Source organism: Parambassis ranga, chromosome 22 (assembly GCF_900634625.1).
Source record: "Parambassis ranga chromosome 22, fParRan2.1, whole genome shotgun sequence".
In the NCBI taxonomy this organism is placed as follows: Eukaryota; Metazoa; Chordata; class Actinopteri; family Ambassidae; genus Parambassis; species Parambassis ranga.
This window is the reverse complement of record NC_041042.1, coordinates 18031296-18058818: the sequence shown is the minus strand read 5'-3', so window position 1 is coordinate 18058818 and position 27523 is coordinate 18031296. Positions and strand designations below refer to the sequence as shown.

Below are 27523 nucleotides of genomic sequence, written 5' to 3'. Positions count from 1 at the left end.
TGTCTGAGTTTGAACTTACATGAAAAATGTTTTTTCGATTGGCATTTCAGCCCTGATAGCTTCTGCTGTATCTATAAGCCTGCTGGCCTCTCCACCTCCCATTAAGCATAATGCAGGGTGGAAATGTCTCTCTTAACTCGCTGAGCACCTCTCAAATCCCTCAGAGACCAATAGCTGGAATGACAGATCGGAGGGCGCGTCGGCATGGCATTTAAGGCTGCTAACGAGATAAAGCGCCTGAGCTTGGCACCTCTCACCCGCTCACTACTCCTCCGCCCCGCTTACTGTCATCTGTGCGGCTAAAGAGCTTTAGCAGAGAAGTCCATGAAGTGGGGGCCAGCTTGGTTTTATCCCTCCCTCACCCCCTTTTACCAGTCTCCTTCTTCTCCTCCTCCTCCCTGCCTCAATTCCTCCCACCGTCGGCACATAATTAAAAGAGCTGGGCTGGATGCCCAAGTGGCTGAAAGCTATGAGTCACTCCCCAGGCTTGGAAGAATGAAGGATAAATCACCTGGGGGAGGAGGGCTGGAACTTCTCTCTCCTCTCACACCTGGGTTCATTCAGGGGGACCCTATTACCAGGCCCTCCAATTACCCTGTCCCGCCGGCCTGAATTTATTTGTACTGCTCCCCCACTACCATAAAATTATAACTTTGCGTAATAATTTTTTGCTCGATGCAGTCCAACCCAAGGTTAATAGCTGCCTAGCTGACTTTGAGGAGGCTGAAGGATGCTGCCGCTCTGGTGCGCTTCTCCTCCCCCTCACACCTCCTTCTTTTCATCCTCTTGTGCAGCCTGTAAAAGCAGTAGAGGCAAGGGGAGTGGAAGTGCCTAGCAGGAGTTATTGTCCAGTGCAACCCCGTTTATGGTCCTCCAAGGTGCTGTAAGTGTCTTTCTTATGGGAGAAACCACCATTAATTGTCTGATCAAACCTTGAGACCCTCACTGTTTTACTGCATTGTGGGCCCTGAACTGCATTCAATCGAGGGTCCTCATAGAATAGATTTCCATCTAATGAAAAGTGTTCACCAAGGAAGAGTTTCTATTAACTTCTTATGGAGAAAAGTTTTGTTTGTTAGACTTGTTTATTGTAATGTAGATAGCTGACTGTGTCTTAAGGTGCAGCCATGGCCTCAAGATAATCATACCCGATTAATGTATGGCAGAAGTTAGTAGCCCGTAGGGCCCCGATGGTCCCTATAGGACCCATATAGTGTCTATAGCGTTGGCTTTACTCTTCTTTTGCTTTTTCTACTTATGATACAACTTATAAAGTTGTATCCAGCGCTTTCTGCCCATGGTAGCTCTAAGATTTTCAGTAGTGATACAACAATTTGTGCAACTTCTCAACATCTGCTGCAGACAGCAACTCCACCAGAAGCCCCCTCAAGGCAGCTCTGCACCACTCTTTGTCAGCTGTCAGTCAATAACAGTCGTAACATTTGCAGAGAGCATGGGGAAAAAGTGTATTTGTGGTTTAAGCTGAGGTTTTTCCCCCAGTTATCTCTTCCCTGGTAAATGAATTGAGGGAGGGGAGACATTGTTCATGTACCCACTAAGCATTTTCTATGATACAAAGCTGCTACACAATCAGCAAAGTCTCTCTTTAACATTATGGTTATCGAACTTTGGTGTGAGTAATTACACAAAAACTGTCAGTCTGTGCATCATACATTTAAAAGCTCTGGACAAAACTAATAAAGTTTCAGTGCTCAATGTTCCAGTGGGTTACAACAATTACCATAATAATCACGATTCTTAATGATAAAATCACGATCTCGATTTTATCACGATTTGTTTTTACATTGACACTAATTGTCATGTTTCTGTGTAAATGACGTCAGGTAGCCTACTGTCACCTCCCAAAAACTATCAGTGGATTTTAAAGGCAAACAAAAACTCTGATAACGTGCACTCAGTATTAGTTTTCAATAAGCATGAAAATTTAAATAACTTACAGAACAAAATAAAGTTTTATTTCAAATAGGTTAAAAGAAGACTAATGTAGTTCTGTAAAGTATTATTCAACAGTCATTTAAACAGACTGAAGTGAGCCTCCTAAGGTTAAACAATAAACAATAATAAACAATAAATACAGTATTGAGACTTAAGTAACTCTTAAAGTTCAATGTGATTTAGAACAAATGATCAAACTTTAATGGGAATCATGTCTAAGGACAAACGGAGCTGCTGCTGTCAGCTCTGTCCACCGTTTACTAGAGTCCTCATGGAGCCTCTTCATCAAATGCCTGCGTTATTGATTTGGTGACGTCATTAGCTGTTGCCTCTGTCTGCATCTGATGCACACACACACACACACACACACAGGTGCTGACTGCACAACAGCAGCGAACCTGAATATAAGGAGCTGGTAATGGTGAGAGGTGGCGCGTACGCGCTCGTAGCATTATAATACACGCGGCCCTTCCACTGCGACACACGTCGCGCGGACACACACAGGCTTAGAAGACGCGCCGCTGCTACCGGCAGAAACAGCACCGAACGTGAAGGTGGAGTTCGTTTTAGGGACCAGTTCTCCGTTCTCTTTTCGTTTTCAGCCGTAGCTTCCTAACAGGGAGGCTGTCATTGGTTGGTCGTGTTCACATTAAGCGCACTGAGAGTTGGACGAGTGAAAAAAACTCATGCGTCTGCGCGAACATAGAACTGCAATTAATAGAACGTGCTCTATGGACGATAAAACGATCTGTCCGTTCTGGTAGATCGCCGATACGTTCAAATCCTTCACGATCATTTATCGTCAAATCGCACAGCCCTAGTTTAGACTCATAACTGCCATCATGTACCTAATTAATTATTATTTCAAGGCATGAAGTTAAGGTACCATGAGTTATAGGTAAATTGTCAGCCACATTTTTTCCTGTTTATTTTTAAGAAAGTACACATTTAATTCTCTGTGCCTTTGTGTCGGGCAGTTTGTCTTAAACAACCACAAATGAGCTGTTACCTTCTTTTACTTTTGCTTCTCCAACATGTTATATGCAGAACAACCATTGACTTCAAAAAGTGCCTTAATCGCTGCTTTAATGTCAAAATCACGTTGAAAATCTTCATCTTTATGAAGTTGCTGAAAGGAAAAAAGACCTAAAACAACTCCTGCCTTGAAATTAGGTTTACTGTCATATTTAAAAGAGACACTTTCTTTTTTTCTGGGGGAATCAGAGGAGTGAGTGGAGCTTTGAACTGCAGTTGGTGTGAGTGGAGGGAGGTACATTCACTTTTTTTCAGCTTCATCCTCAACACATCTCTCTTCCCTGTGTCTGCTTTTCTTTCAGATCCACATCATTGACTTTGATGATGAGAATAACATCATTAATAAGAATGTCCTTCTGCACCAAGCTGGGGAGATATGGCACATTGGCGCCAGTCCTGCAGATAAGGCTGTGCTTACCACCTGCTATAACAAAAGTGAGTCCCACTGTTTCCTTCTGTCTTTGGCTCCATTCACTGCCTCTTTATGTTTCTTACCTTTTTTGTCGTCTGTTTTTTCTTTTGTCTGTTTTTTTGCATATACTTTCTCCTCATTTGCTTTTTTTTCTTTTCATTATGTTTCTTATCTGTAATGACTCCTGTGCAGGGGTCTGTAATGGCTGATCAGTAACAAGTAGCAGCTGTGTTAGAAGTCATGTTCAGACTCTGATAGAATCAATACTAATGTGTGGACATGATGACCCAAATGAGGGATAATAGCATTGGCTGTTAAGTCATTGTCTTGAAGGTCATATGCACATAATCTGTACTGTTATGTAAGGTTTTCTTCTATATTAGTAACACAGGATTTGGTGTGTTGATTTAAAATGACACAAAACTGAGTAAATATGGTGAGTTCAACATACTGCAACTGAAGAAAGTGCATCAAAATAGACAAAACAGCAGCAGGTAAAGACCAGTTCAAGAACATATGTGCTGCAAATAGTATATCAGGGAAGGAATTAATATGTCTTAATGCATAGTAGGATGTATATTTATCCAGTTGCATTCCATAACATTATGGTAACAATATTCTTCAGCTTTTTTGCTTATTAATGCTCTACCAATTCAAATAATGAGGCAGGGTTCCAGGAAGTGTGTGTTATGAGTTCCTCATTGAGAAGGTCACAAGTTTGTTTAGCAAAAGTCCACAGAAAGGGGGTGAAGAACCATGTGGTGTCTGTAAGTCTTCCCCAGACCATAGAGGTTTCATAATAAAGAAGCACCGTTTTTAAGGTCAAAGGTCAGTTTCACACATAGAAATGGATTTTCAAAAACATTTGAAAATATATTATTTTTACTTGTGAGTGTTCACTGCATTTACTTAGTGACAGGCATAGCTGCAAACTGCAGTCTAACAGAGGTATACCCCTGAAATGTGGTCAATGTGGTTATTTTAATGAGCATCAAGGTGCTGTTGTTATGGTCTTTGTCGCTGTTAATGAATGTGGAAATATGATGAGCGCAATTATCCCAATTTCTGAACATGACAGCATGTAATTACATTTTGAAGCTAAAACTGATGCTGGTCTAATATCCTGAAGAGGGGTGGAACCAAAGGGATATGTTGTGTCAATGACAGATCTCTAAAATAGAAGGTGTGTGTGTGTCGTTTGGGACAGGGAGTTATCTCAATGCCCCTCTCTCTTTTCTGTCCCTCTGTTTGTATGTCAGCTGAGCTCTGAATGACAGCCAATGTGGACAGCCCACCATGCCCTGCTGCTCACACCATACTCTCACATACCAAAATATATATAAACACACAGGTGGGCTAATTGTGAACACACAGGAATATGGCGTTTCCATATCGCCTCTTGTGGCACTCGAATATGTGAGCAAGAAAACCTTTTGTTCACAATGATTGCTTGGCCACTTACACCAAGTGTAAGGTTGTCTAAAACCACTCAAGAGCCTGTGGACCCGCACCATGTTGCTTTTTAATTTGACAAATATGCCTTACGCCAGTGTTTCGTAACCCAACGCCTGCCCACACACTGTCAATATCTACACCAAAAAGAAATTGGGCTCTCTCTCTCTCTCTTTCTCTCTCTCCCTCTCTCCCTTACTCACTGGTTATGCCCTCCAGCCTAAAACTTTTAGTCCAATTACTGTATGAGTTCCACACTTACCACTGGTTCCAATTAGCAGCTCTGTCTCTGGTGTGGATGTGCCAAAATAACTCATTTATGATGTGGATTAGGAGGAAAGTATATCCACGTCATCACATTAGTGCTGTCTGCCTCACACACATTCAGCTTATGACCACAACAATTACTACCTTTACACCACTGTGGGTCCCCACGGTGTTGTATTTGTTGTGCCCACACACAAACACAAACTTGTGAATAAATGTCTTTGTGTGTCTCTTCAGCCAGCGACAGCAGAGTGGTGTCCTGTGCGGCCGTGTGGCGGATGCCCTGTGACTGGGAGACGGGAAGCCACGAGTCACCGGACGACTCTGCCCACAACCCCCAAACCCTGGAGCTGCTCTGTCATCTAGATGACAGCACCCACGGCAACGCAGCCTGGTAGGTGTTTCTGGGGAACACTTGCAGTCAGAGTATGAGGGATGGAAGTGCTCTTTAGAAAGAAGTAATATGAAGATATGTTTTGTGCATGTTGCCTAATAAATAATGCCCGTACAAATAAAGTACAAACACAAACTTAAGGAAAAACTTTTTTAAAGTGTTACCATGGTAATTGTTCAAAAATTCTATTAGATTCAATTTATGAATTTCAGCTCCTATTGCTACCAAGCAGCTACCTCCAGGCTGAGACATGAAGCCAGTGCAGATGTCTTGAAATTGCAGTTCAACCTGCAGCCTCTAGGGGCGGGATCCAAAAGTGAGCAGAGATAACCATGTCACCATGTTCATTACCTGTCTGGTCCCCTTCTAGTGACAACTGTATGGGTGGCGAATCACATTGTGATCTTATTGTGACTTCAAATTATGCATAAATAGGGTGTGACTGGCGGCCGTATCACAGTGCTTCCGTGACTGCCCCCCACCAACTCGGCTCTACTTGTGCTCCACCTGTTTGTCCATATTTGGAGTTTTGGTGGACTGTGACTCTGCTAACATTGCTACAGCCTGTGTCTTACATCTTATTTCCCCAGACAGTGTTACCTTGCTGAGCTGCAGGGGAGTGACACTGTAGTGACACATGGAGAGAATGTTGTGAGATGGCAGCTTTGGTAGATATTCATAATTTGTCCACCAACTGTCGAAGCCTTCAGAAATCAAAAAGGAAAAATGTCTTTAATGATTAAAAATGTAAACAATCCAATGTTACCAGTGGTGGAAACAGTGGCTGAATATTTAACACCTGTCCACTGGTCACAAATGAGTCAATTATGCCTTCCTAGTACTGAGCAAAGGTCTGGCTAACCTTGACAGAGACTTTGCTGTTGGTTTCCCTGCCTCAAGAAAGCAAACAACCTTTTCAGGCACCATTTGTCTCATTTGATGCGATTAGAAATTATACAGTCAGTGAAAGCCACGTCATGTTGTAGGCCTACAGAAATCATACCAGCCCACATGCTCCACACCATTAGACCCTGGAATAAGACTCCTCTGTGTCTCCTCTCCATCTGAGTGTTTTTATTTTTTTTGGCTCAGACTATTGACTGGCCCACATCTCAGATTGTAGTCACGGCCTGATCCTTTTGTCTTCCAGACCTCCTCACCATAACTCACTGCCTATGACAATGAAAATCAATGGTCATTCCTCCTTTTACTCCGCTGTTCATCGTCTGCCTCATGATTGCTATCATTTTTAAAGTCGCCAATCAGTTACCGTGATGCATACTGTAGCAGGTGTCTGCAAGAGAGAGATAAAGATGAGGGGGGAGTGAGGAAGACTAGAGATGGGGGGTGGGGGGGTCTCACAAAGACTAGAGAAAAGGGAGTGAATTAGTGCAAGTTGGTGTGTTTTGTGCTTGTGCGTGTGGTGAGGAGGGGCTTCGTATGTGTGGCTTCACACCAACTGTACACTATACACTGTGTGTGTGTGTGTGTGTCAGAGGGCAGGTCAAGCAAGGCTGCTGGGTAAAGATTGATGGCTCTGGGCTCCACCATCTTAACACCCTGAGCGCTGTAACCCTCACAAGGGCACCACTGTGTGTGTGTGTGTGTGTGTGTGTGTGTTGTATGTGTGTTGCGGGGAGTCTGAATCCAATGCTGTGAAGCCTGTAGCCTATGGTGTGCACTATTGGCTTCCCTAGATTGATGGCTTTGGTCTGCTGCCCACCTTCTCCATCTCTCCACAACACACACACACAGACACACACTTATCCCCACTCACTCTGATAATACTGGCAGCTTGCTCCATTCTGTGCATGTTTGTGTGTGAGTGTGTAAGAAGACAAAGAGTAAAGAGATTTGAGTTTGTATTCTTATGAGGTTTTTGTCTGCTTTGTGTGTGTGTGTATATTTGTTCACCTGCTTGTGTGTGTTTGCATCCATTGTAGCATGTCTGCCTGCGTGTAGCCTGCTTCATGTGTGTGTTGTTTTTTTTCTAGGTTGCTGGTGTCCCTCCACTCCCACTAACAATAACACTTTCTCCTTCCTCCAAATCCCCTCATTGTTTGGGTGGGCAAACATTTGAGCCTCTGCCCTGTTGTGAAGCGTGCTCTGAATGGAAATATCGGTGAAATACATCCAAAAAAGGGGGCTAAACAAAGCTTGGAAAAAATCATGCTTTTTGTGCTTATGTGTTCTCAATGGCTGTTTTTTTCTTCCCCTCCTTCTTCTTATTCTTCTTCTTGCACTTGGTTTCGATTGGGAGCCTTGCCAGTTGAGTGAATCGATTCCTGGGGAGCCATTTGAGCCAATCACAGCCCTAGGAGGGAATGGTAAAGCGCAAAAGGCAACAAGGTTGATTTTCTAAAGTGGGGTGTGACAGGAGGGGGTAGAAGGTGTTTATGGGTGTGATTGTGTGTGTTTGTGCACATGCGTATGAATGCAGTTGTGTATTATTTTTAAGTTTGGCTTTGAGTGTTGATTTTTTTTATTTTTTTTTCCTGTGTAAGTGTTAAGCCTCTTTTATCCTGTAGTGCAAAAGTATCGCTGCTTTTATCTGTGTATGTGACTGGTCATGCAAAAGTGTGCATGTGAGTGTGTGTGCAGGCTGGTTCTTTGTGATCACTCGGCTTTATCGTCACTGCGAGTGTCCCCTAGTCCCAATCAATTGCACCCCTGAAGTGGGCTTCATGCAGACTACCAGCACAGAGTCTGTCCACCATGATGGAGGCGTTGGCCTCAGGTTTGCAGGTCTGGTGGTTTTTCTGACAGGACCAGCAAGTTCTAATCCATGAGGATACACATTAAAGGATAATTCCACTTTTTTACAACCTGTTTTAATTGTTTAGAATTATAGAATCCCCTTATCAAATCAGAATCCCTTCTTCTTTCATTCTGATTTAAAGTCGAATTTTATTTTCTATGGATGCAACAACACCTAAATAATGGAAGCTCAGTTTGTCTGTCATTCATCCTGTCTACTCTTAGATGTGTTTCTGGGCTGAGAATTGAAATTGAAGTAATTGAAGAGCAAAGTTTGATGGGAAATTATATTTTCATATACTTTAACAGCAGCAACAACACCTAGTTGTTTCATATATGCATTTCCCTGCACCAGTGAATCTGCTCTGATGCAATATGTTGAGCTGATGTTTATTTGTACATATATGTCCACCATATGAGCACATGTGGTATTAAGTGCTGGAGCCTATCTTTGGACAGGTCACCAGTCCTGGGGGCAGACAAAGGCAAACAACCAGTCACACTCACACCTTTGATCAATTTAGATGCCTCATTTAAATTAACCTGCACATCTTCAGATAAATCAGGAACTTAATCAGCTAATCTGCTAATAGGAAGCTGGAATTATAACTAAGACACAAATGATCTCCAATTAACAAAACAATAGATTTTATTTATAAATGTAAATAAGACTCCCTAATCATCACTACAAATCTTGTGTTGTTTTCCAATATGACATGAGAACTAAACTACAAACTGCAAGACAGACACACACACATACTAAACACTGCCCTTGGCATCCCTGTATTCATGCCAGAGTCTTATCCAGAAGGAGGAAAGATGTGCATTCCTTCTGTTGGCTCTGTACTGTATGGGCATGGATTCTACTCATGGATGCAAAGCACAGCAATGTAGAAGAACAATCTGATGAGCGAGAGACCTAAAGAGCAGCAAAGAGAAAGAGAGAGAGAAGTGCGTCTCTGTCCAAGACTTAGATATATGGGGCTGTAAAACTTCCAGAGCTCTCCCAGACAGTATTTGCATACCATTCCAGTAGCCAGTGTGCCAGCTTGTTGCAGAGCTCAAGGTCAAATGCACATAACTTATAGTATTTAATAAGAGAGAAAGGCAGTATGAGCTACTACACACCAAATGTTTCTCCCCCTTTGTGCTGCATAAATTAATTGATACTAGGAAAACATACGGTTTGTAAATCCCAAAGTGATGTGAATATTTTAATTGGTCCAATAGTGTGCTAAAGTATACATTTAGTGGTGTGTGTGCACCTTATTAAAGCATTTCTGTGAGAGTATTACATATTAGTAAGACCAAAAATGTTCAGTTCTGTTTAGGGATTAGAAACGGTTAGACTCGGTGCATTGAGTGGCGTTCAAGTTCAGAAGTCTTCTAATGCAACTGACCATTTACACTGACTGATTATGTAACAATACTGTAAAATACCTCCTCCATTTTGCTATTGGTTAGCTTTACCAGAGCTCCTTAGATAATTTCATCTGCAAGCTTGGAAATGATGGGATGATCAGTGGCTAAACCACAACAAGGGAGGGTAGATGATGGTGCAGAAATGCAGGTAGTTAGAAATTTTAACGCAGCAGAGCATGAAGCCTTTATGCAGGGAGTTCTGGTCAGAGGGGTAAGACAGAGATGACAGTCCTGCCAATCAGGTTATGCATGGTGAAGTTGAAAAAAGACTTAGGATGAGACTGGGCTGCTTTGAAAGAATCAACCCTCCTAGGACAAGTCTCATTTACATTGACATTTTGCAAGGACGCGGCCCCCCCTGACTTGAGCTGAGTTCACATATAAAAAAGAAATCCTTTTGGTCTGTTGGTAATGAATGTATGTTTATGTAATGTCCTCCTAAATAACTAGTTTGCGTGCTGTGTGTGTGTCTGTGCATCTGATGTTCATGACTTGCTGCTCCTCAGGAGGGCAGTAAAAGCTGTCCCTCAGCAGCCATGAATTTACAGCTCTTATAAACTCTGCTCCTCTTCTCTCATTTGCCTCGCTCATTTCCTTACTCCCTTCCTGTCGCTGTTCTACGTATTCTAATAGCACTATGCATATTTGAAACCAGGATTAAATCCAAAAGCAAACTATAACTTTGTCTTCCCTCCCTTCTTCTGTCATTTCTTTTATCTCTCCTGAACACTCTCACCTCCTCTAACGCGTGCTCTCACTCTCAAACACTAGCGTTGTTGCTGCCGCTTCAAGTTGATAAATGAGTCCAAGAAAATGGAGTTGTCTAATTGATGAACTCCTTAAATAAATGGCATCATTTAGTAAACCTCTAATGACAGCAGTTTCACAGCTGTGACAGGCTCAGGCATCCAAACCTCGAGCCAAACTACGCCTGCACCTCTGTGACATTTTACATCCTTTAACCCAGATTAGACGCTTCTTCTTTTTCTTGAGCTGAAAAGTCACACTAAATCAAAACCTAACAAGCATATAGCAGCTTTTCCAGGCCAAGGTTATATTTAGCTTATTACCAGGCCTGTGACTGCACTGACATATTACTTTTAAAGTCGACAGGACTCTGAGTTAAAAGCACTGCTTTCTCACTCGGGTTGTGTCCTCTTTCAGTTGTGCTTCTGTCTTTATTTAGCTGCTGTACCATGCCTGACCAAGAACAAAAGCATGCTGGTGATACCAGTCCACATCAAGGGAATTATAAAAAACACTCAAGGTTCCACTGTGTTAGGTCTGATTTGGTCCCTGAAGCCTGCACACAGAATACATACTTTAAGTAGAGCGCAGTGGAGAATCACAATTCCAAGAAGCACGCGGGGAAGAATCAATACACTGCAGACAACAGTATGCAGAGAGGAATCGAAGTATGTTAGCACCTCACAATGCCAGTGTGGCATCCATGTATTCCACTGTGATTGATGGACATCTGGATTTGTAATTTTGGGTAGATTAACTTGGAGAAAAAAAAAGAACGATTCAAGTAACGTAGTGGAATCACTAGTGATTGACCTTGTGTATTGTGTTAAAGAGCAGTCATAATCCATCTGCACTGTATTATAAAATATAAAATTTGTATACTACTAGAATGCAACAGGATGGTAAAATGAAATGGGTAGTGGTGTTTTGTTTTCCAGTTATCTTTTAAGTTAACTTTTAAGTCCAACTTAAATTCCTAATATGCATCATTTCATTGTTTCACCAGTACCTTGAACAACACATCTCCACCAAAGTAGCCTCCTCATTATCATATCACAGCTATTTTTATAAGATTATTTATTTGTATGAAGGTTTAGAAAAAACACAATAAAATAACACCTGGCCTAAACTATGCAAATGCATCTTGTCTCGTGGGACTCCTGGTTAACCTTCATGGTTCCCATTTAATGTCACTTTTTAAGCTTTTTAAACAGGGTCATCTGAAAGATGTTAACAGTGGAAGTTTAGTCTTCCAAAAGAAAGATAGGGTAGGGTAGATACTTAATTAATCCTGAGGGAAATTCAAGCATCCAGTAGCACATACATTAGAGGTTAGTACTGAAGAGAATTTACACAATGCAACTATTATAAATAAAACAGTATACTATATATACTAAACTAACAACTCTTTTATGTAAAATAAATTGGAATGAAAACAAGAGCTGTTATGGAGTATGTATGTAAACTGTACAGATTACAGAATATGTACATATAGTCTGTGCAGACAGCAATGCTGCCACGCCAGCACACAACAGCATAGAAAAGAACGCTGGCCAGTAGAACATCAGCAGCAGTTTCTTGACCACAGCCTCCTCAGAAAGTGCAGACGGCTCTGTCCTTTCCTGTGGATGGTGTCGATGGTCTCTGACCAGTCCGGTCTGTCATCCAGTTGCAGGCCCATGTACTCATAAGCCCAGACAACTTCCACCTCCACGCCATCGATGGAGACAGGACTCAGTTGGGGTCTATTCCTCCTGAAACAGGTACAGGTTCCACATAGGAACTGGACTTAGGTGAGCATCCTGTGGCTGTAACATGGTCATTCTGATAAGGTCTTAATACATCCACACATTTTCAGATAATGAACTACTTTCAGTGTTATGTGACAAGTCAGTATTTACATGGATACAAATATCCATGTTGATACAAGACACTTGCATGCATACCAAAATATTCTCTCCGGATGTTTAAAAACCAGTATGTGGTGTTACATAGGCGTCTGTCTTTAGCATAAATAAAATCTCACAGGCTCCACATGGCTGCAGTGTTGAGAATTAGCCTGTCCTGTATGCATACTTAACCAACATGTGCATTCTAATTCACTGTTACTATGTGGTTTAGTGTGTGTTCATGTGTGTGTCTGTGTGTATTTACAGTGTACTGTGGGAGCCCATGGGGGACGGCAAGCGTGTGATTTCATTGGCTGATAACCATGCACTTCTCTGGGACCTGCAGGAAAGCTCCACACAGGCCACAGTAAGATATACACACACACTGTAAACTGCAGCACACACACACAGACGAGCACCCCATATCACACAATAGCTAACTCATTATTTGATATCCACCATATCGTCTTGGTGTTATCAGACGCACACATCCTATGTGACAACAGCAGAGTGTCCACTATTCATTCTGTCTCGTACACTCCTGCACACACACAAGCCTGCACACACACACACTAAAAGCAGAATCTGTGTAGATCTAAGCTGCGGCTCCTTTTCTTTTATATTATTCCGGTCAAGTCTCTCCCACTGTGATAGTAATAGTGTTGTTTAATAAGTAAGAGAGAAGTCATTTCATCTCCCTTCACAGTTCACTGAAGTAGTGCTGCTGGAGTTATGTATTGTGATTCCTTCGAAACATACAGAAACAGCATGGCGGATATAGTATAGCCATATGGGCTGATGAATGTGGCATCTGCAACATAGTACCCAAATGTTATTTGAAGGTGCCGTCACAAAAATTTGGATAATAGGTATAAGCGTTGTTATTCTACTGTACACTCTACATTATATTCGGTAAGTAGTGTTTTCAAGGACTGTGACATGACTTTTGTACACCTTCAAATTATAAGGTTGTACTTATGAATGTTGTCATGTTAATTATGCTAATATAATTCATTATAAATGGAGAATTTATCTGAAGGGATAAAATAAGCCATTTCCTGCATGTAAGTTGCTAATCACATTTTCTTGGTGTTCCTACACTAGATCTAGATTTTCCAAGCCTAGCATAAACACAAAATCTACCTCTAAAAGACAGTATTATAACAAAATTATCATCCATCCATCCATCCATTTTCGACCGCTTATCCGGGGCTGGGTCGCAGGGGCAGCAGTCTAAGACCTCCCTCTCACCGGGCACTTCCTCCAGCTCCTCTGGAGTTATAACAAAATTATCAGAGTAAATATATTCTTTACACATAAACTCATGGGTGCAGATCAAGCAGTAGCCTTTGCTGTTGCAGTTCCTCACATTACGATTCCGTCTTGCAGGTTGAGGTCAGAGTTTTGTACAGTCCGTTCTTTCAGACCCGCTTGGAAGAACTAGCTGACTATTTGCTAAAAAACTAACAAAGAAGAGAACTGTTCGACCAGCTGTTGCCATTAAGATGTTTGTGTGAACGTTGCTCCTTGCCTGCAAAAATGCACATTGATGGCTTTTAATCCACTAACGCACTTTTTTCACACTATAACTGAATTGTGTGTAAATACTTGTGGTCGATTCTCTTCTAGTTGTGTCCTTCCTAATGCAAGGTGAAGAGCCTCTTCACTGCAAAATTCCCCATATCCAACTGCCAGCTTTGCACTTCAAACGGCCATTATGTATTTAAAGCCTCAAAATAATGGCATGAGTCTGGTGTGCATGCATGTGAGGAGGAAGTAATGGAGTAGTGGTGTGTCAGCCCATGCTTTTATGGGTGTGTGTTGTTCCAATAGAGAAACCATGAGTGATGAAGAATATAGATGAGTCATTAGTGATTTATGTACTCGTTAATGGATTCACATAAAGGGCAGCTAGGTCACATCTAATAGGTAAGTGTGTGTATGTCCATGTGCATGTGTGATTACATGATCTTCTCTAGTTGCAGTTTGGATAAATGCATGCACATGGCTATCTTGTACTGTCTGCCTCTCACAATGTGTGTGTATGTGTGTGTTGGGGTTCTCAATTAGGTTGTCAGTCAATATTATTCATATACATTCTACTTTCATATACATTCATTTCTGCTAAACAAACGTTATTTTAGTTGTCCACTCAAGTTGTTTGAGGTGCATACTTCATTAGGGTAAGACAAAAGGTTATATGCTGGCAAGCTTTGTTTTTAAATGTGCACAGTTTTTGCACTTGCACTTAGCTTAAAATGATGGCAGAATAAAAGAAGGTTTTTCTGGTGAAAATGTGTTTAATGTTATAAAATTGTGTGTTACAACCCAAACCATGATCTTTGCATGAACCTAACCATGTTTTTTTAATGCCTAATCTGAAACCCAGCTGCATGAGAAAAGGAGGCAAGGGTATCATGGGCACACACACTCCAGACTCTTGTGTCAATGGCTGCCGCTCACCTCTACAGTCTCTATGTAGACTTTTACAACTATAACTGTCCTATGATTTGGATGTTGCAGGGTCAGGTTTCCAGCTTAAATGTAAGCATGTGTTGATGGCAGGGTATGTAATTATTGACCAAATGTGGTGTATTAGGTTGCATCTTCATAGTGCTTGTCGAACAGGTTGTTCTTGGAATGCTAATGTATTAATGTAAAAATGTGTTGATGAAGGATCCGTTCTAATCCAAGGCCTGAGGTTTCTTTAAACCTAAGCAAAGTACTTTTAATGTCTAAGCCTGGTATTAAAAAGTAATATATAAATACAAATATATATATATATATATATATATATATATATATATATATATATATATATATATATATATATATATAAAGAATAAATACAAACATCACATGTCGCCAACATACAATTATTTCTTGGTACCACAGTTGAAGAGTCCACAAGCCAATGTTAACAATCAAACCAAAAAAAAAAAAAAAACAATTTTACTCTACTTTATTATTTTTTGAAAGTACATTTCTGTCTGCTGCAGCCAGTTTTTGAACGAAGCAAGTGCAGACTCTACTGTCAAGATTGGTGCAAAGTTTTCATTTAAGTTTAAGATACTTGAACTCAATTTTTGTCACAGAGCAATCTGTGTCAAATTACAAGTTGTCCTTGGGTATAGGCCTTTGTAGCACTTAAGTTTGCTTTTAGTCAGAGCTCCCTTTGGCACACTAACTTGTAGACATCACGTCCTCCAGCTGATTGGGCATACGGACAGCTACAACATATCATTGATTTGACAAGCTAAGTGCTGCATGGCTAACTTTAGAAGATTTCTTTTACTTGGGGACAATTTAAAGCTTTTTATGCTTGCAAAAGGAAATAACATTAATTGAATGCAAAATAAGTTATATTAATTTATACATAATGAATCAATTATGTAACACTCAAGCACAATATATTTGTGATCAGTTTAGTGTGTTCTTTGACCCTAGTCTGAGGACATGAGACCACAGAGTTGAGTGTGTGTGTGTGTGTGCGAATATGGTGTTGATCAAATTTTCTCATACAGACACTGGACAACACAGCTATTAAACCCGGCATCAAGGGAGAAGGAGGGATGTTGAAAGCAATGCGCAGGAAAGCAATATAATGAGAAAGGGAAGATGGAGGGAGGATGGAGAAAGACGGAGCAAGAAGAGTCCCGCTGATTGGAAAGGCTGATGATTAGGAGGGAGAACCAGTGAATATGGATAAGGAAAGAGAGTGGGCTTGATGAGGAGAAAAGGAATGAAAAAGAGGAGAACAAGCTTGGCAGCCAGGACAAATTCCTCCAGTGCTGATGAGAATGCTAATCTCCTTCCCTCCCTCCACACTCCCTCTTTCATCCCACTCTCCTCTCTCCCCTTTTCCTCTGTCTATCAGAGGGTGATGTGTTCATCTCAAGCCATGTCCAGCTGCAACGTGGATGTGTCTCTCTCTCATGGGCTTGGCCTAGATTAGCATGTGTGTGTGTTCGGTGTGGGTGTGTGTATGCATATATAACAGAGTATTGTGTGCATAGGCGTACCAGCGCACATTGTTTGAATTGTGTGTGTGTGTGTGTGTGTGTGCGTCTCCGTGTGCATGGCTCATCAATTAGACTCACTGGTGGAATGAGTGAGAACATCTCCACTGGCTCACAGCACACCCACACACCTTGTCCTGCACATCTGCTCATACACACAAACAGATGCACACACACACACTCTAACACAGTCTTTTCCGGAGTCGGCTGAAAGCATAAACGCATGGTGATTTGACAGATAGCTTTGCATTAGTGCCGCTTGTGTCTTAAATGAATATGTCCCCTAGTGTTGTGTGTACTGCCTTGTTAGGGCCCCTAATTTGGTTAGCACACTAATAAAGCTGGGAACCTGGGATGCACGAAGCTCTGGATTTGCTGTTACACCACAAGAGTCCTACTGCAGTCTACTCATATCGTTTACAGAGCTTCAGCTCTATTGAGAAGAAGGAGGGCAACTGTGGCACTCTTTTGAGAGCTGTGTTAATCCATCTTTCAATCTCTATATATACACAAAATATATAAAAGTAAAAGTATTTTTGAGTTACCTTCAAAACCCATCAGGACTCAAGGACATAAATTCATTAATTCACGTGGATTTGGTGATGTTCAAAAACGTCAATATTATATTTATATACATTATAGATGTGCAGTCCTCCATTTTATCAACCAGTACCACTGCCAGTACCAATCCGATAAGGAAAATGTTCTCCACCCCCAGTTATAGAATATAAAATATAAGTGTGTGATGGAGCATCATGAGCTCTAATATTTGTTTAGTTGGTTAAGAATTTTACTAGTGGCTAATCAGTTATTGGTATATATTGTTACCAAAAATTATTATTATACATTTTGTGAGGATATCATCAAAATATTGAGACATCACTACAGCAGATAGCAGATCAATGGTAGAATATCGGGGTAGCGTCATGTTCAAGGTAAATACAGTACCAATGTCTTCAATATGTTATCTTGTCTCGCTTGATCTAGTCCATAAGTGCTTTGTATTCTTAGTAACCAAATATATTTGTTGTTTATGGACATCATTTTATATGTGGGATTTTATATTACGGCAGTGAAAACCTTTCGTCTCTCCTTATCTGATTTTCTTCTCCCTTTTTCCCCACTTTGTTCTCTTTCCTTTAATCCTCTGCTTTTCTGTCTCGGTCTTCCTCCCTGCCTCCCTCATGCTCTGTCGGCCTCTCTGTCTCTTTCCCTCCTTCTGTCCTCCCTAGCTGAAATAATGAGAGTGTACCAGGGAGCTGTGTGGTGACGGGGCGATCGATGATCCTTGCTCCAACAGGCAGAGACAGGAGAGAGAGAGAGAGAGAGAGAGAGAGAGAAAGATGAGGATAAAAACCTGCAGATAGTCAGGGAGCAGAGAAAAATGGAGCAGTGTGAGGCTGCTTTTTAGAAATGTTAGATGCATCATAGTTTAAGGGAAAGATAATAATTTCCAAAGCCAGCCTGCTGAATTAATTGGATTCCATTTTTAAAGCAACCCGATAAAGTGATATGCTTTATAAGTCCTTGAAGCATTTTGACTTTGATTAATTTCACCTTCATTGTTGCCCTATGAAATATATGTCGCAGGTTTGATAAATATCCAGTGACAAGCATGTCGTTCCATTTGAAAAGCCTTAAATGTTGCAATTTAACCCCACTGCCTTTCAACTAAACTGCTTCAATGTTAGGGTCCAGTGACATTTTGTCAGTATTTTTGGTGATGAAGCCATCACAACAAACAGCTTTCAACACTATTCACTCATAAATGTCTCCACTAATTGTTCTGACATTAGATCCATAGATAACCGAGCATCTACCATATAGATCATCACCATGGGACATACATTAATGGAATAAACCTGACTTGTTCTCCACTCACCTCAGCAGATCAGACTACAACCCAGTATAAGTATGGGGTCAGTCAGCAGTCCCCTCTATTAGATTTGTGAAGTTTTTGGTCAGAGATACTGAGGAGACTGCAGAATGGAGGACAATTAGGGGCTTTGCAACTTATTACTGGTTCTGTAAAGGCTTGTAGCTTTCACCAAGTAGCTGGATCTACAAGGAGGTTAGAGAGGAGGCCTTTATATCATGTGACAAAGATGAGCGCATGATGGTCCAAAACATAGACTGTCAACAAAGATAGACTAACCTTCTTGGAACATCACCCATTGGTCATCGAAGGGTGGTTAGAGTTTAGGCTCTGGAGGACTGGAGCTGAAGCAGTCATGTTTAGGAGACATTTAGAGCCAGTCCTTAGAGGCCGTGCGGGAAGCTGCAGGTTTTGGTACTGCACCAGTGACACGCCCGCTCGTGCGACAGTGTGATGCTTGCGATGTTTGCCGGGTGACAATTTTGCACAAAATTTGGTGACATTTCGTGCACGTTCAGGGGGTCCAATTTACACTCTAGCAAAGAATAGGGAAAAGGGGAATAAGATTGCAGTGCAAAAACGGCCAGTGCTGGTCCATTGGAGCACGGGTGGTCACAGCGCCATATGGACATGCCCAGAGGGGCTGACAGAATTTGTTACTCAAATCTATCGTTGTTTTGTGAAAGTGCTTACACCAACAGATCCAATACGGCCTTTGCACCACTCGGTGCTTGGGCCCTAATGAATACAGCCAGGTCGTTCTCTGGTCTGCTCATTGTTGGTTCCAAAAAGGCCTCTGAATCCCTACTATGATTTCATTCTGTTAAATTTTTAGATTGTACTGAAACTTACAACAACTTACAACTGCACCAAGTTGCAATTATGTAGAAGAAAGAATTGCTGGCGAGAGTGCTCGTGTTTCAGCATGGTGCAAATCACTAGGCTTTTTAACTGCCAGTAATGCCCAAAATATTACTACAGGGTCCTAGTGAATGACTGTAGTGTTAAGTGTGGCCTGCAGAAAAAAAGAGTCATTATACTGATTAAATGCCCCGTACCCGCTGAACCTGTCACACATATTTGGGTGAGTTTACATCTGTGCTGAGATGTTAATGAAGGTGTTGCTGTCCTCTGCAGGTCTCAAGCACTGCCACCCTCGAGGGTAAGGGTCAGCTGAAGTTCACCTCCGGCAAGTGGAGCCCCCACCACAACTGCGGTCAGCTGGCCACAGCCAATGACACGGCGATACGCGGCTGGGACCTCCGCACTATGAGGTGAGTGTGGGTATTGTCTGAAAATACAGTATTTAGATGATTTCTTTGTTTTTTTTTCAAATCTGAGCCTTTTTCTGTAAATGCTGATATCGATACTTTAATAGCACATTATTTAAGGGAAAGACAGATTTATTTTATAAAGCCCTCACTTCCTGTTTCATTGTATCGATCATTTCTTTTGAAATCTGAAGCATATATTTCTCCCAAGTACCCGTATACTGTGGCTGCTATTAAGGACCAGGAATGGGAAGTGTACAAGCAGTGGCATTGATGGTTGAAATTTAAGGAGTTACTTTTTTTTTTTTTTAAGATTTGCCACTCAGTATTAAGGCAGTTTATTTTATTTTTTTTTACATAACAAATTTCCACATGCACCTGAGTCCAAATCCGTCGGATGTTAGAACAGCATGCATTTAAATCTGACAGAAATGAGTCATGTAAGAGACTCTCGGGGCTTAACAATTTCAGCGGGTGAACATGTCATTACAAGACATTTCAATGCAGTACACGGAAATATGCGTTTAATTTGACTCATCATGCTGGGAGAAAATATTTGAGTTTTGTCACAACTTTCTCTCTAATTCATCAATACATGTATTAAACGTCAACATCCTGTTGTAAAAAGCTTTGTTGCTTGATGTGGACTCCTCACCTGTCAGCTCACCTAGTATTAAATGCATGGAAGATTACTAAATATTTCTTTTTTCATATTTAAAGTAAGATTTAGGTAAACCTCAGCAGTATTTTGTTACAGTACATTTACTCCTTGGTGAATATAGAAAGAATAGCAGATTCATAAAACTCTCTATATATAGTTTATATATGTATGGTTTCAAAAACATTTTTATATTTAGGTATTTTTGTTAAGTTCTGTTGACGAAAAAGGGTTTCCATACCTTTTGGAGTTCTTGAATGAAATTAACATGCTGAAGTGTGAGATGTACCATCATCTCCTCCACTCATCGTTTATGAACAATTGAACAAACTGTGATGAAGAGCGTGGCGTCTTTCTGCTGTGCCAGCTGTGTCTCTTTCAGCACCACCCTGAAAATAGAGGTCAAGGGGTAGAAAGTTCTGAGTACATCTGACCTGAATTTAGTAAATATGGGCCATTCCCAAAACATATGGTGTTGGTTGGCAGGTTACATCTGGAACAAGTCAGATCTGGACTGGAATACATTTCAGCTAGTTTACATCTGGACAAGTGAAGCCTATGTGTAGTAGGCAAGCAATAAAAAGCTGAGTGTGACACCACAGCCCCCAGTTCGTCCTCCCACTGTCGCCTTATGTGTTCAATAAATAAATAAAAAACCAAAATAGTTGGTACCTCTAGTGGTGTAGCAGGATCCATATTCAGCAATTCATCCATCCAGACACCCTGTTCTGTATTCAGAGGGAGGGGTGACATAAGTAAAAGGCCAATAAAAAAGGTAATACACTTTAATGGGTGGTAATAAATACATTTGGCTGGTAATTTTCTAGGTCTATCTGCCACTGGTAGTTGAGCCAAAAACTTTGGTTTACATCAACCCCAAGAGATTTTCATTTTATTTACTACAGAAAGCATCAGTAATACCCCACTAGTCATTTACATGTCTTAAACTAGGTGGCTGTCAATATGTGGTTAAATAAATCTGCAAACGCAGTGATGGTGTAATTTGTGTCTGGATTTAAAAGTCACAACAGTGATGTTTATTGTTTAGTGATAGTCATAGGCACCTTCCTTTTTACTTTACATTTTCATAAGTTCCTTGAAATGTACAGTTATGTACATCTGCCTTGCATGCTGTTCTTCATGCTGTTTGAATACATCGAGCTGGGAATCTCTGATCATCTTTGTAGTCATGTTGTATTTGCAGTCCTGCAATTGTTCATAAATTGAATCAAGTTCTTTACTCAGCACCTGATGAAGTGCGAGGCGGCACAGCACTAATGTTCTTGCTTGACATGGAGCATGTGTACTACCACACATTAACCTTGTTAACTGTAGGTTATCAGCAATTCACCTTACAACCTCTTTGTGTGTGTTGTTGTGTATGTGTGTGTGTGAGTGCACGCGCATGCACAGATTGCATTCTGTGTGTGTTTTGTTTGCCTTTTCCTGTGTTTCAGAGGTACTTGATGAGTGAGGTCAGCATGTGTGTACGTGTGGGCTGTGCTAGAGGAATAATAATTACCTCCCTATTGATCGCCATGATAACAGCAAAGTGCCGGAGAGATTGAGAGGGATGCTAGGTGAAGGAGGGACGGGGAGAGTGAGAATGTATTTACAAGATGCGTATCACAGGGCCAGATAAGATAGTTGAATCATTGATATCGCTCCTCGTCAGCCCCAAAACAAATTAAAGAGTTCCTGCACGCCCAATTTTGGCCGCTCTCCTCCCGCTGTGCTGTTTTGAAAGATGCAACAGTGCTGATTTAGCCGCTGGCACAAAGGGAGGGAGGGGGTGGCAGTGCAGGGCTTGTTAGCACAGAACACATCTCATATCACAGTGTACTGAAAACACACTATTATTTGTAAGGATTGATGCAACCAGTAGAGGGAGCACCCTGCTGTGTTTTTTTTTTTAAATAAAAATATCAAAATTGTCTTTTTCACTTTTAATACGCTAACATTTCGTCAAATTTTTAGCTTTAACAGAGATGATTATTTCCTATATTTTTTTGTCACAACATTAGACTGTATAAGTTTGTCGTGTGTGGTTCATTAGTGGATCAAGGTATGACGTCCCTGAAGGGAGGATGCATGATGTGTGAATAAGTGTTTTTCTACTACAGGAACCTGGGTCCTGTCATTAACAGAACCAGGCCTGCATTCAGCATATGTGTTTCTGTTGCACCATAGAAGCCTCAAGGCTCATTTAGTAATTAATCAATAATTCCATATTAGTCCCATAAATTCACAGCCTAATAAGCCGAAGCCTTGCCTTCTCATCTCACTTCTGTTTTCTATCTCTTCTTACCAGTTTTAATTCTATCGTTAAAAAAACAGCCCTGAAAGAGCTCCGTTGATAGAAACACGCACTACAATAATTCCTGCAGTTGATCAGTCAGTGTCTCTTTAAAGACGTGTTTACTACTAGGACCATGACAACAGAGGCACACTGTTAGCTGTTCTACTCATTACAGTTCTTTGACCAATTATTTTTTTAATATATCCAAGTACCTGGAAAAAGGAGTGACCTGTGCACTTGTGGGATTAAATGAAATTGTCGAATAAATTATTAGTATTAGTTTTATTTTAATCATTTTTTAAAAACTATTAGGTAAACTATCTAAATGTACCTGTGCTCAGCTTCTCTTGCATAACTACTTTCTATAATAATGAACTGAAACATAGTCAGTAAATTAAATATTAATGAATACAGTGAAATGTAAAAAAATGTAAGAAACAAATATTTGAATAGCTTCAGGTGATGTTTGTATTATAAATAATAGCTCTGTGGTTTCTATGGTTTCTTGCTATTGGTCCAATGGAGAGATTAACTGAATAAATCTGTGTTGCCTCTTGGACCACAAGGTCTTAGACAGTCACAGACAGCAACCAAGGGCACTGTGTGTGTGTGTGTGTGCATATCTGTCTGTGCACAAGTGCGAAGTGGTTGCAAGTGGAAAGCTTGCAAGTGTGAATGAGCAGTGAGTCACGTTTGTCTGTGTGTGTCTGAGTAAGTGACTTGCTTGTGACAGGAGACTGTGTGCTTGCCCGGGTTGCGCTTGCTTTTGTGTGTGCTATTGTGTGCTCATGCCCGTTCACAAATACAACCTGTCTGTTTACAAGCGTCTGCATTCGTGCGTGTGTGTGTGTCCAGTTGGTGTGGCAGCTGTGTGATGGCAGCCTCTCAGCACGCTCCACTGCCTCCTCAGATGACCTCTGAGGTGTCCCTTCACACCTGCACACACAAAGAAAGCACACACACACACACACACAGCAAGCACTCTCCTCTCCTCACAGTCCTGAGGCTTGTCACCCATTCCGCCAGCCCTAACACTGCTGCCCTGCTCTAAAATCAGGACAGGGAGTACAGCCCAGCAGCAGCAGACGCCTCTAGTTAGTTATCTAACACTCTGGAGAGGAGCACGGTATCTACAGCACCCTGTCTCCCAGACGAGCAGCACTTTAAAAAAATACAAAGATAACACTGCTTATAAAACATATATGGATCCTGTTCTACTTTGTACTGATGTAATATGCAGCATTATGTAAATTATGGAATACTCCGCTTCAATACTGGGGACAGAAAGCAGTGTTTAATGGAAAATCCTGACATATTTTCACTACTTCTCAGCCTGTGTTTTTTTAGTGTACCTTTGCTTCTGCTTTATTTTGAGACTAATCTCTGATCTGAGTGCAGGTCTCGTTTTATCGTGCCATAGGTCATTGGTCAGTGCTTGGCAGTATTTGTCTTTGAACAGTATGTATGGGTATAGAGAACAAATACAAACAAATATTATTGTATTGTGTAGATTATATTTTTAGCTTTTCAACATCACTTAATACACATTAAGAAAAAGTAGGGGCAGTTCATGTTTTCCACTCTCTTTGGAAAAGTGTGGGTACTGAGGAAGCTATTGCTAAGTTTAGCACATAGATTCTTTGGTATGCAGTGATGCTGTTGTCGTATGTGCAGGATACAGTTTGTTTTTGTCTTGCTGGTCTTCACTAAAAAAGCTGAACATCTGCATGGTGTCTTTTTCTGAGCCCAGTGTATTTTAATCCAATGAACAAAAAAACGGAGGAGACGCTTGTTCCTGGCTGTGTCTGTCCTGATCTGTAGAAGGTGATGTCTGAAACAAACGGGATCTAAATGTTTCTAGTGAGGGATGTGTTTTTATGATATTGCTGCCATAGAAACAGTTTGGTGGTGTTTGCTTTCATGGAGCTCTCATAGATGTGAAAGTTACCCATGCCTACACGCTATTACCATTACAGAGGCCACCCTTTGAACTGTGTGCTGATAACAAGCCAGATGGTCCTTCTCCTCTTCGCTTTAGAGGACGCAGCATCCATAATTTCCAAAAAAGAATTTAAAATTTAGATTTTTATGCCCTTCAGATGTTTATATTCTTATTCATCATGGTGCACTGTCAGAGAGGCTTCTCATCCATCCCAAATTCTTTCTCCCACATAACAAAACAACACACATCCAGTGTTATAAAAATCATCCATTGGTGATGGGACTGAATAAAGACACAGTTGCTTATCTATTTTCATTCACAAATAATTTCAGGTGTTAAGTGATGCAATCCTGTCATCTAATAATAATGATGTTGGGCCATTGTCGGAATATATGAAACTTTGCCAAGAAAGACTAGGAAATATTTGAAATCAGTAGGAATAATGCAGGTATGCATCCGTGCTGTGCAACAATTCTGTCAGTCACCTTAAAAATGTCTTCATGGAGAAAAGATGAAGAAAACTATATTTTGTTAGTTTGCGAGGAGCCAACTGTGTGCCATTCCAGGCACGCTGGGGCGCTTTGAGCCTTTGAATAATATTAGGCTAGCTAACAGGCATGTAGTACTAGCCACTGGGCATTTAGCTCCTGCACTTTCTCTCTCTCTCTTGCACTTTCTCGCACTTTCTCTATTTCTCTGTTGCTATTTATGTGTGTGTGAGTGCGTGTGAGCGTGCCTGCATGCCTCTGTGTGTGTGTGTGCGTGGGAGAGAGAGAGAGAGAGAGAGAGAAAGACATGCCTGTCACTGAAGATGTACTTACTCTGCATCTCCCCTGAATTCCCTCATGGAACCAGAGTCCACATTGAGGGGCAGGACACACACACATGCACACACACACACACACACACACACACACACTGAGCTGTGTAATAGCTGTCAGGCCTGCAGCCATACCATGCACTGCAGGGTGCATACTGAAAAGCAGTGCAGTGTTGCAGTGAAGCATGGATTCTCTACACCTCCCCTGTGGTGTGTGTGTGTGTGTGTGTGTGAGAGAGAGCGAGAGAGAGAGAGTACAGTGAGCAGTTATGGAAAGAGAGAGAGGACATAAAAGAAGGCAAAATGATTGATGGTGGTGCTATTTGCTCTTTCTCAATCCACATCCAGACAGACAACACGTCAGACCGTAGACCACCTGACTAAAAACAGCCTCTCCACTTCACCTATTCCACAGGTTTGGCAGCGCTTCAGCGTGGCATAATGATAGGATAGAGTATCCAAGGCAAACCATTATTCAAAAGCCTTTTCCATTATACTTCATCCACATATTCAAATGCAGCACATTTATGCAAAAAGTGTCGCCTATTAAGAATATCATATTTCACATTCAAATACAGCTCATTATGCAAAAGATGTCCACTGTTTTTGAAATGTTAGTGTTCCATGTGCCACTGTTGATGTGAGGGTGACCTTCTGAACCCTGCTTCTGTCAAATCGATCATCTGTAACCTTTTCATGCGCTCCGAGTCCTCGCTCCTGCTCAGACGCGAAGCAGACATCGCGCTGTAGCGCTCATAATGTTGCGGTCATGACCTCATACAGAGGTTGAAATTTAAGGATAGGAGTGAACAAAATGGAATTAGATTTAGGATAGGAACCTACATGTGATATGTTACGAAAAAAATCCAGTCAGTCATTTTGTTTTCTCACATACGTGTAGTGTGATAAAACTTAAATTTAGAATTATTTTAAATTTGCGTAGTTTGTTTCATGTTTTTTGGGATTGAAAGCTTTATGAATAATAAAATAGCTTTATACGAATGTAAAGCTGCCAATTTATTGTTAGGCTTTATGTTCCAGTGTTTACCACAGACCAATTGGCAAAAAGTGGTGGCATCTTGGTGCCGGTGTCACATCGGTCGGCGAGTCGGTCATCAGGGTTCATACAGGTTAAATATACCTGTATGTTTATTTAATGACAGTTTTTAAAGCTACAAGAAGCATTTTAAATTTATTCAGTTAAATCTTAATTCTCTCAGTTAGTTCTGAGTGATAAGACAAACACGTTCACTAGAACCCTGCCTGGAGCTTCCCCCACCTCAACTCCATACATTACAGGCCAGTAGAATGAGTCTGCTCATACAGATACCTGGCCTTTATATTGGAGGAAGACCAGTCTTTTAAATGTCATGTTTCATGAATTACTCATCAAATTGAAATTTGTTTTTAGTTGAATTTGTACCTAGTTTAGTTCTAATTCTGTGTCATTCAGGGAATGGATTACAAAAGGTTTTTATTTCACTATATGAACTCAACACTGACCTCAGCCCATATGTCAGCCTGTTAAAAATAAAGGTTAAAATAAATAATGTGATATAACCACATAAATACATTAATAACTTAAATAATAAGATTACATATATGGAACTACTACGGTTTATCTCAACCCTAACCGTGTTTCACCTTTAATTGCTAATGGTTGCTGTGTTACCAGCTCTGTCTATTCTAAGTTAGGGTGCGCGATGTTTCATTATCAATATCGTTGACCGTCTTCTCTGTGCAAACGTGCCGTTTCAGGTTTTCCTTCAACAGTCTATAGGCGTCAGTGTGCGTGGAGAGGAGGAGCGGGCGGATCAGCTGCTGTCGATGCGTGTGCATGCATGTGTGTATGCGTGTGTAAACGAAAACGAGAGGGAGAGAGAGTTGCACAGAGTTGAATGAATGGAAGGATAGCTATGTTATAAAATCGCGGGATCAATTGGTGGTGGAGGGTGTAGTCAATGTGTGGGAAACCCAGTGTTCTAAAAACTGCTTTAAAATGTGAATAACAGGATGGGTGACCTTTGACCTGACGGATGGGTTGTAATTTGTGAATGTTGACCTCTGTGATGTCTGCAAATGTTTCCTCTGTTACTGTGTATACGTTTAGGTGCTGCATCCTTACACTGGTTTGGTGACCTTTTGGATGTATGGGCAGCATCACATATGATGCCAAAGTAAGATGGGTCACATCCCATAAGTGATGCAGAGGACCAGCACAGGGACAGCTTCTCTTCTCATTTTAGCTTCTCATTAAAGCATGCAACTACAGCACTGTTAGTAGAAAGCTAATTAGCAGGACAGGCT

At 41.1% G+C, this 27523-nt stretch overlaps 1 protein-coding gene across 1 annotated transcript in view; it reads left to right on the top strand.

Moving 5' to 3' along the window:
- The window catches only part of eipr1 (EARP complex and GARP complex interacting protein 1), a 43413-nt gene that overhangs the window by 3132 nt on the left and 12758 nt on the right, over window positions 1-27523 (top strand). The window contains exons 3-6 of the mRNA XM_028395675.1: window positions 3294-3426; window positions 5360-5516; window positions 12599-12698; window positions 19364-19500. Coding sequence (XP_028251476.1) covers window positions 3294-3426; window positions 5360-5516; window positions 12599-12698; window positions 19364-19500 — 527 coding nt within the window. The remainder of the gene's footprint in view (window positions 1-3293; window positions 3427-5359; window positions 5517-12598; window positions 12699-19363; window positions 19501-27523) is intronic.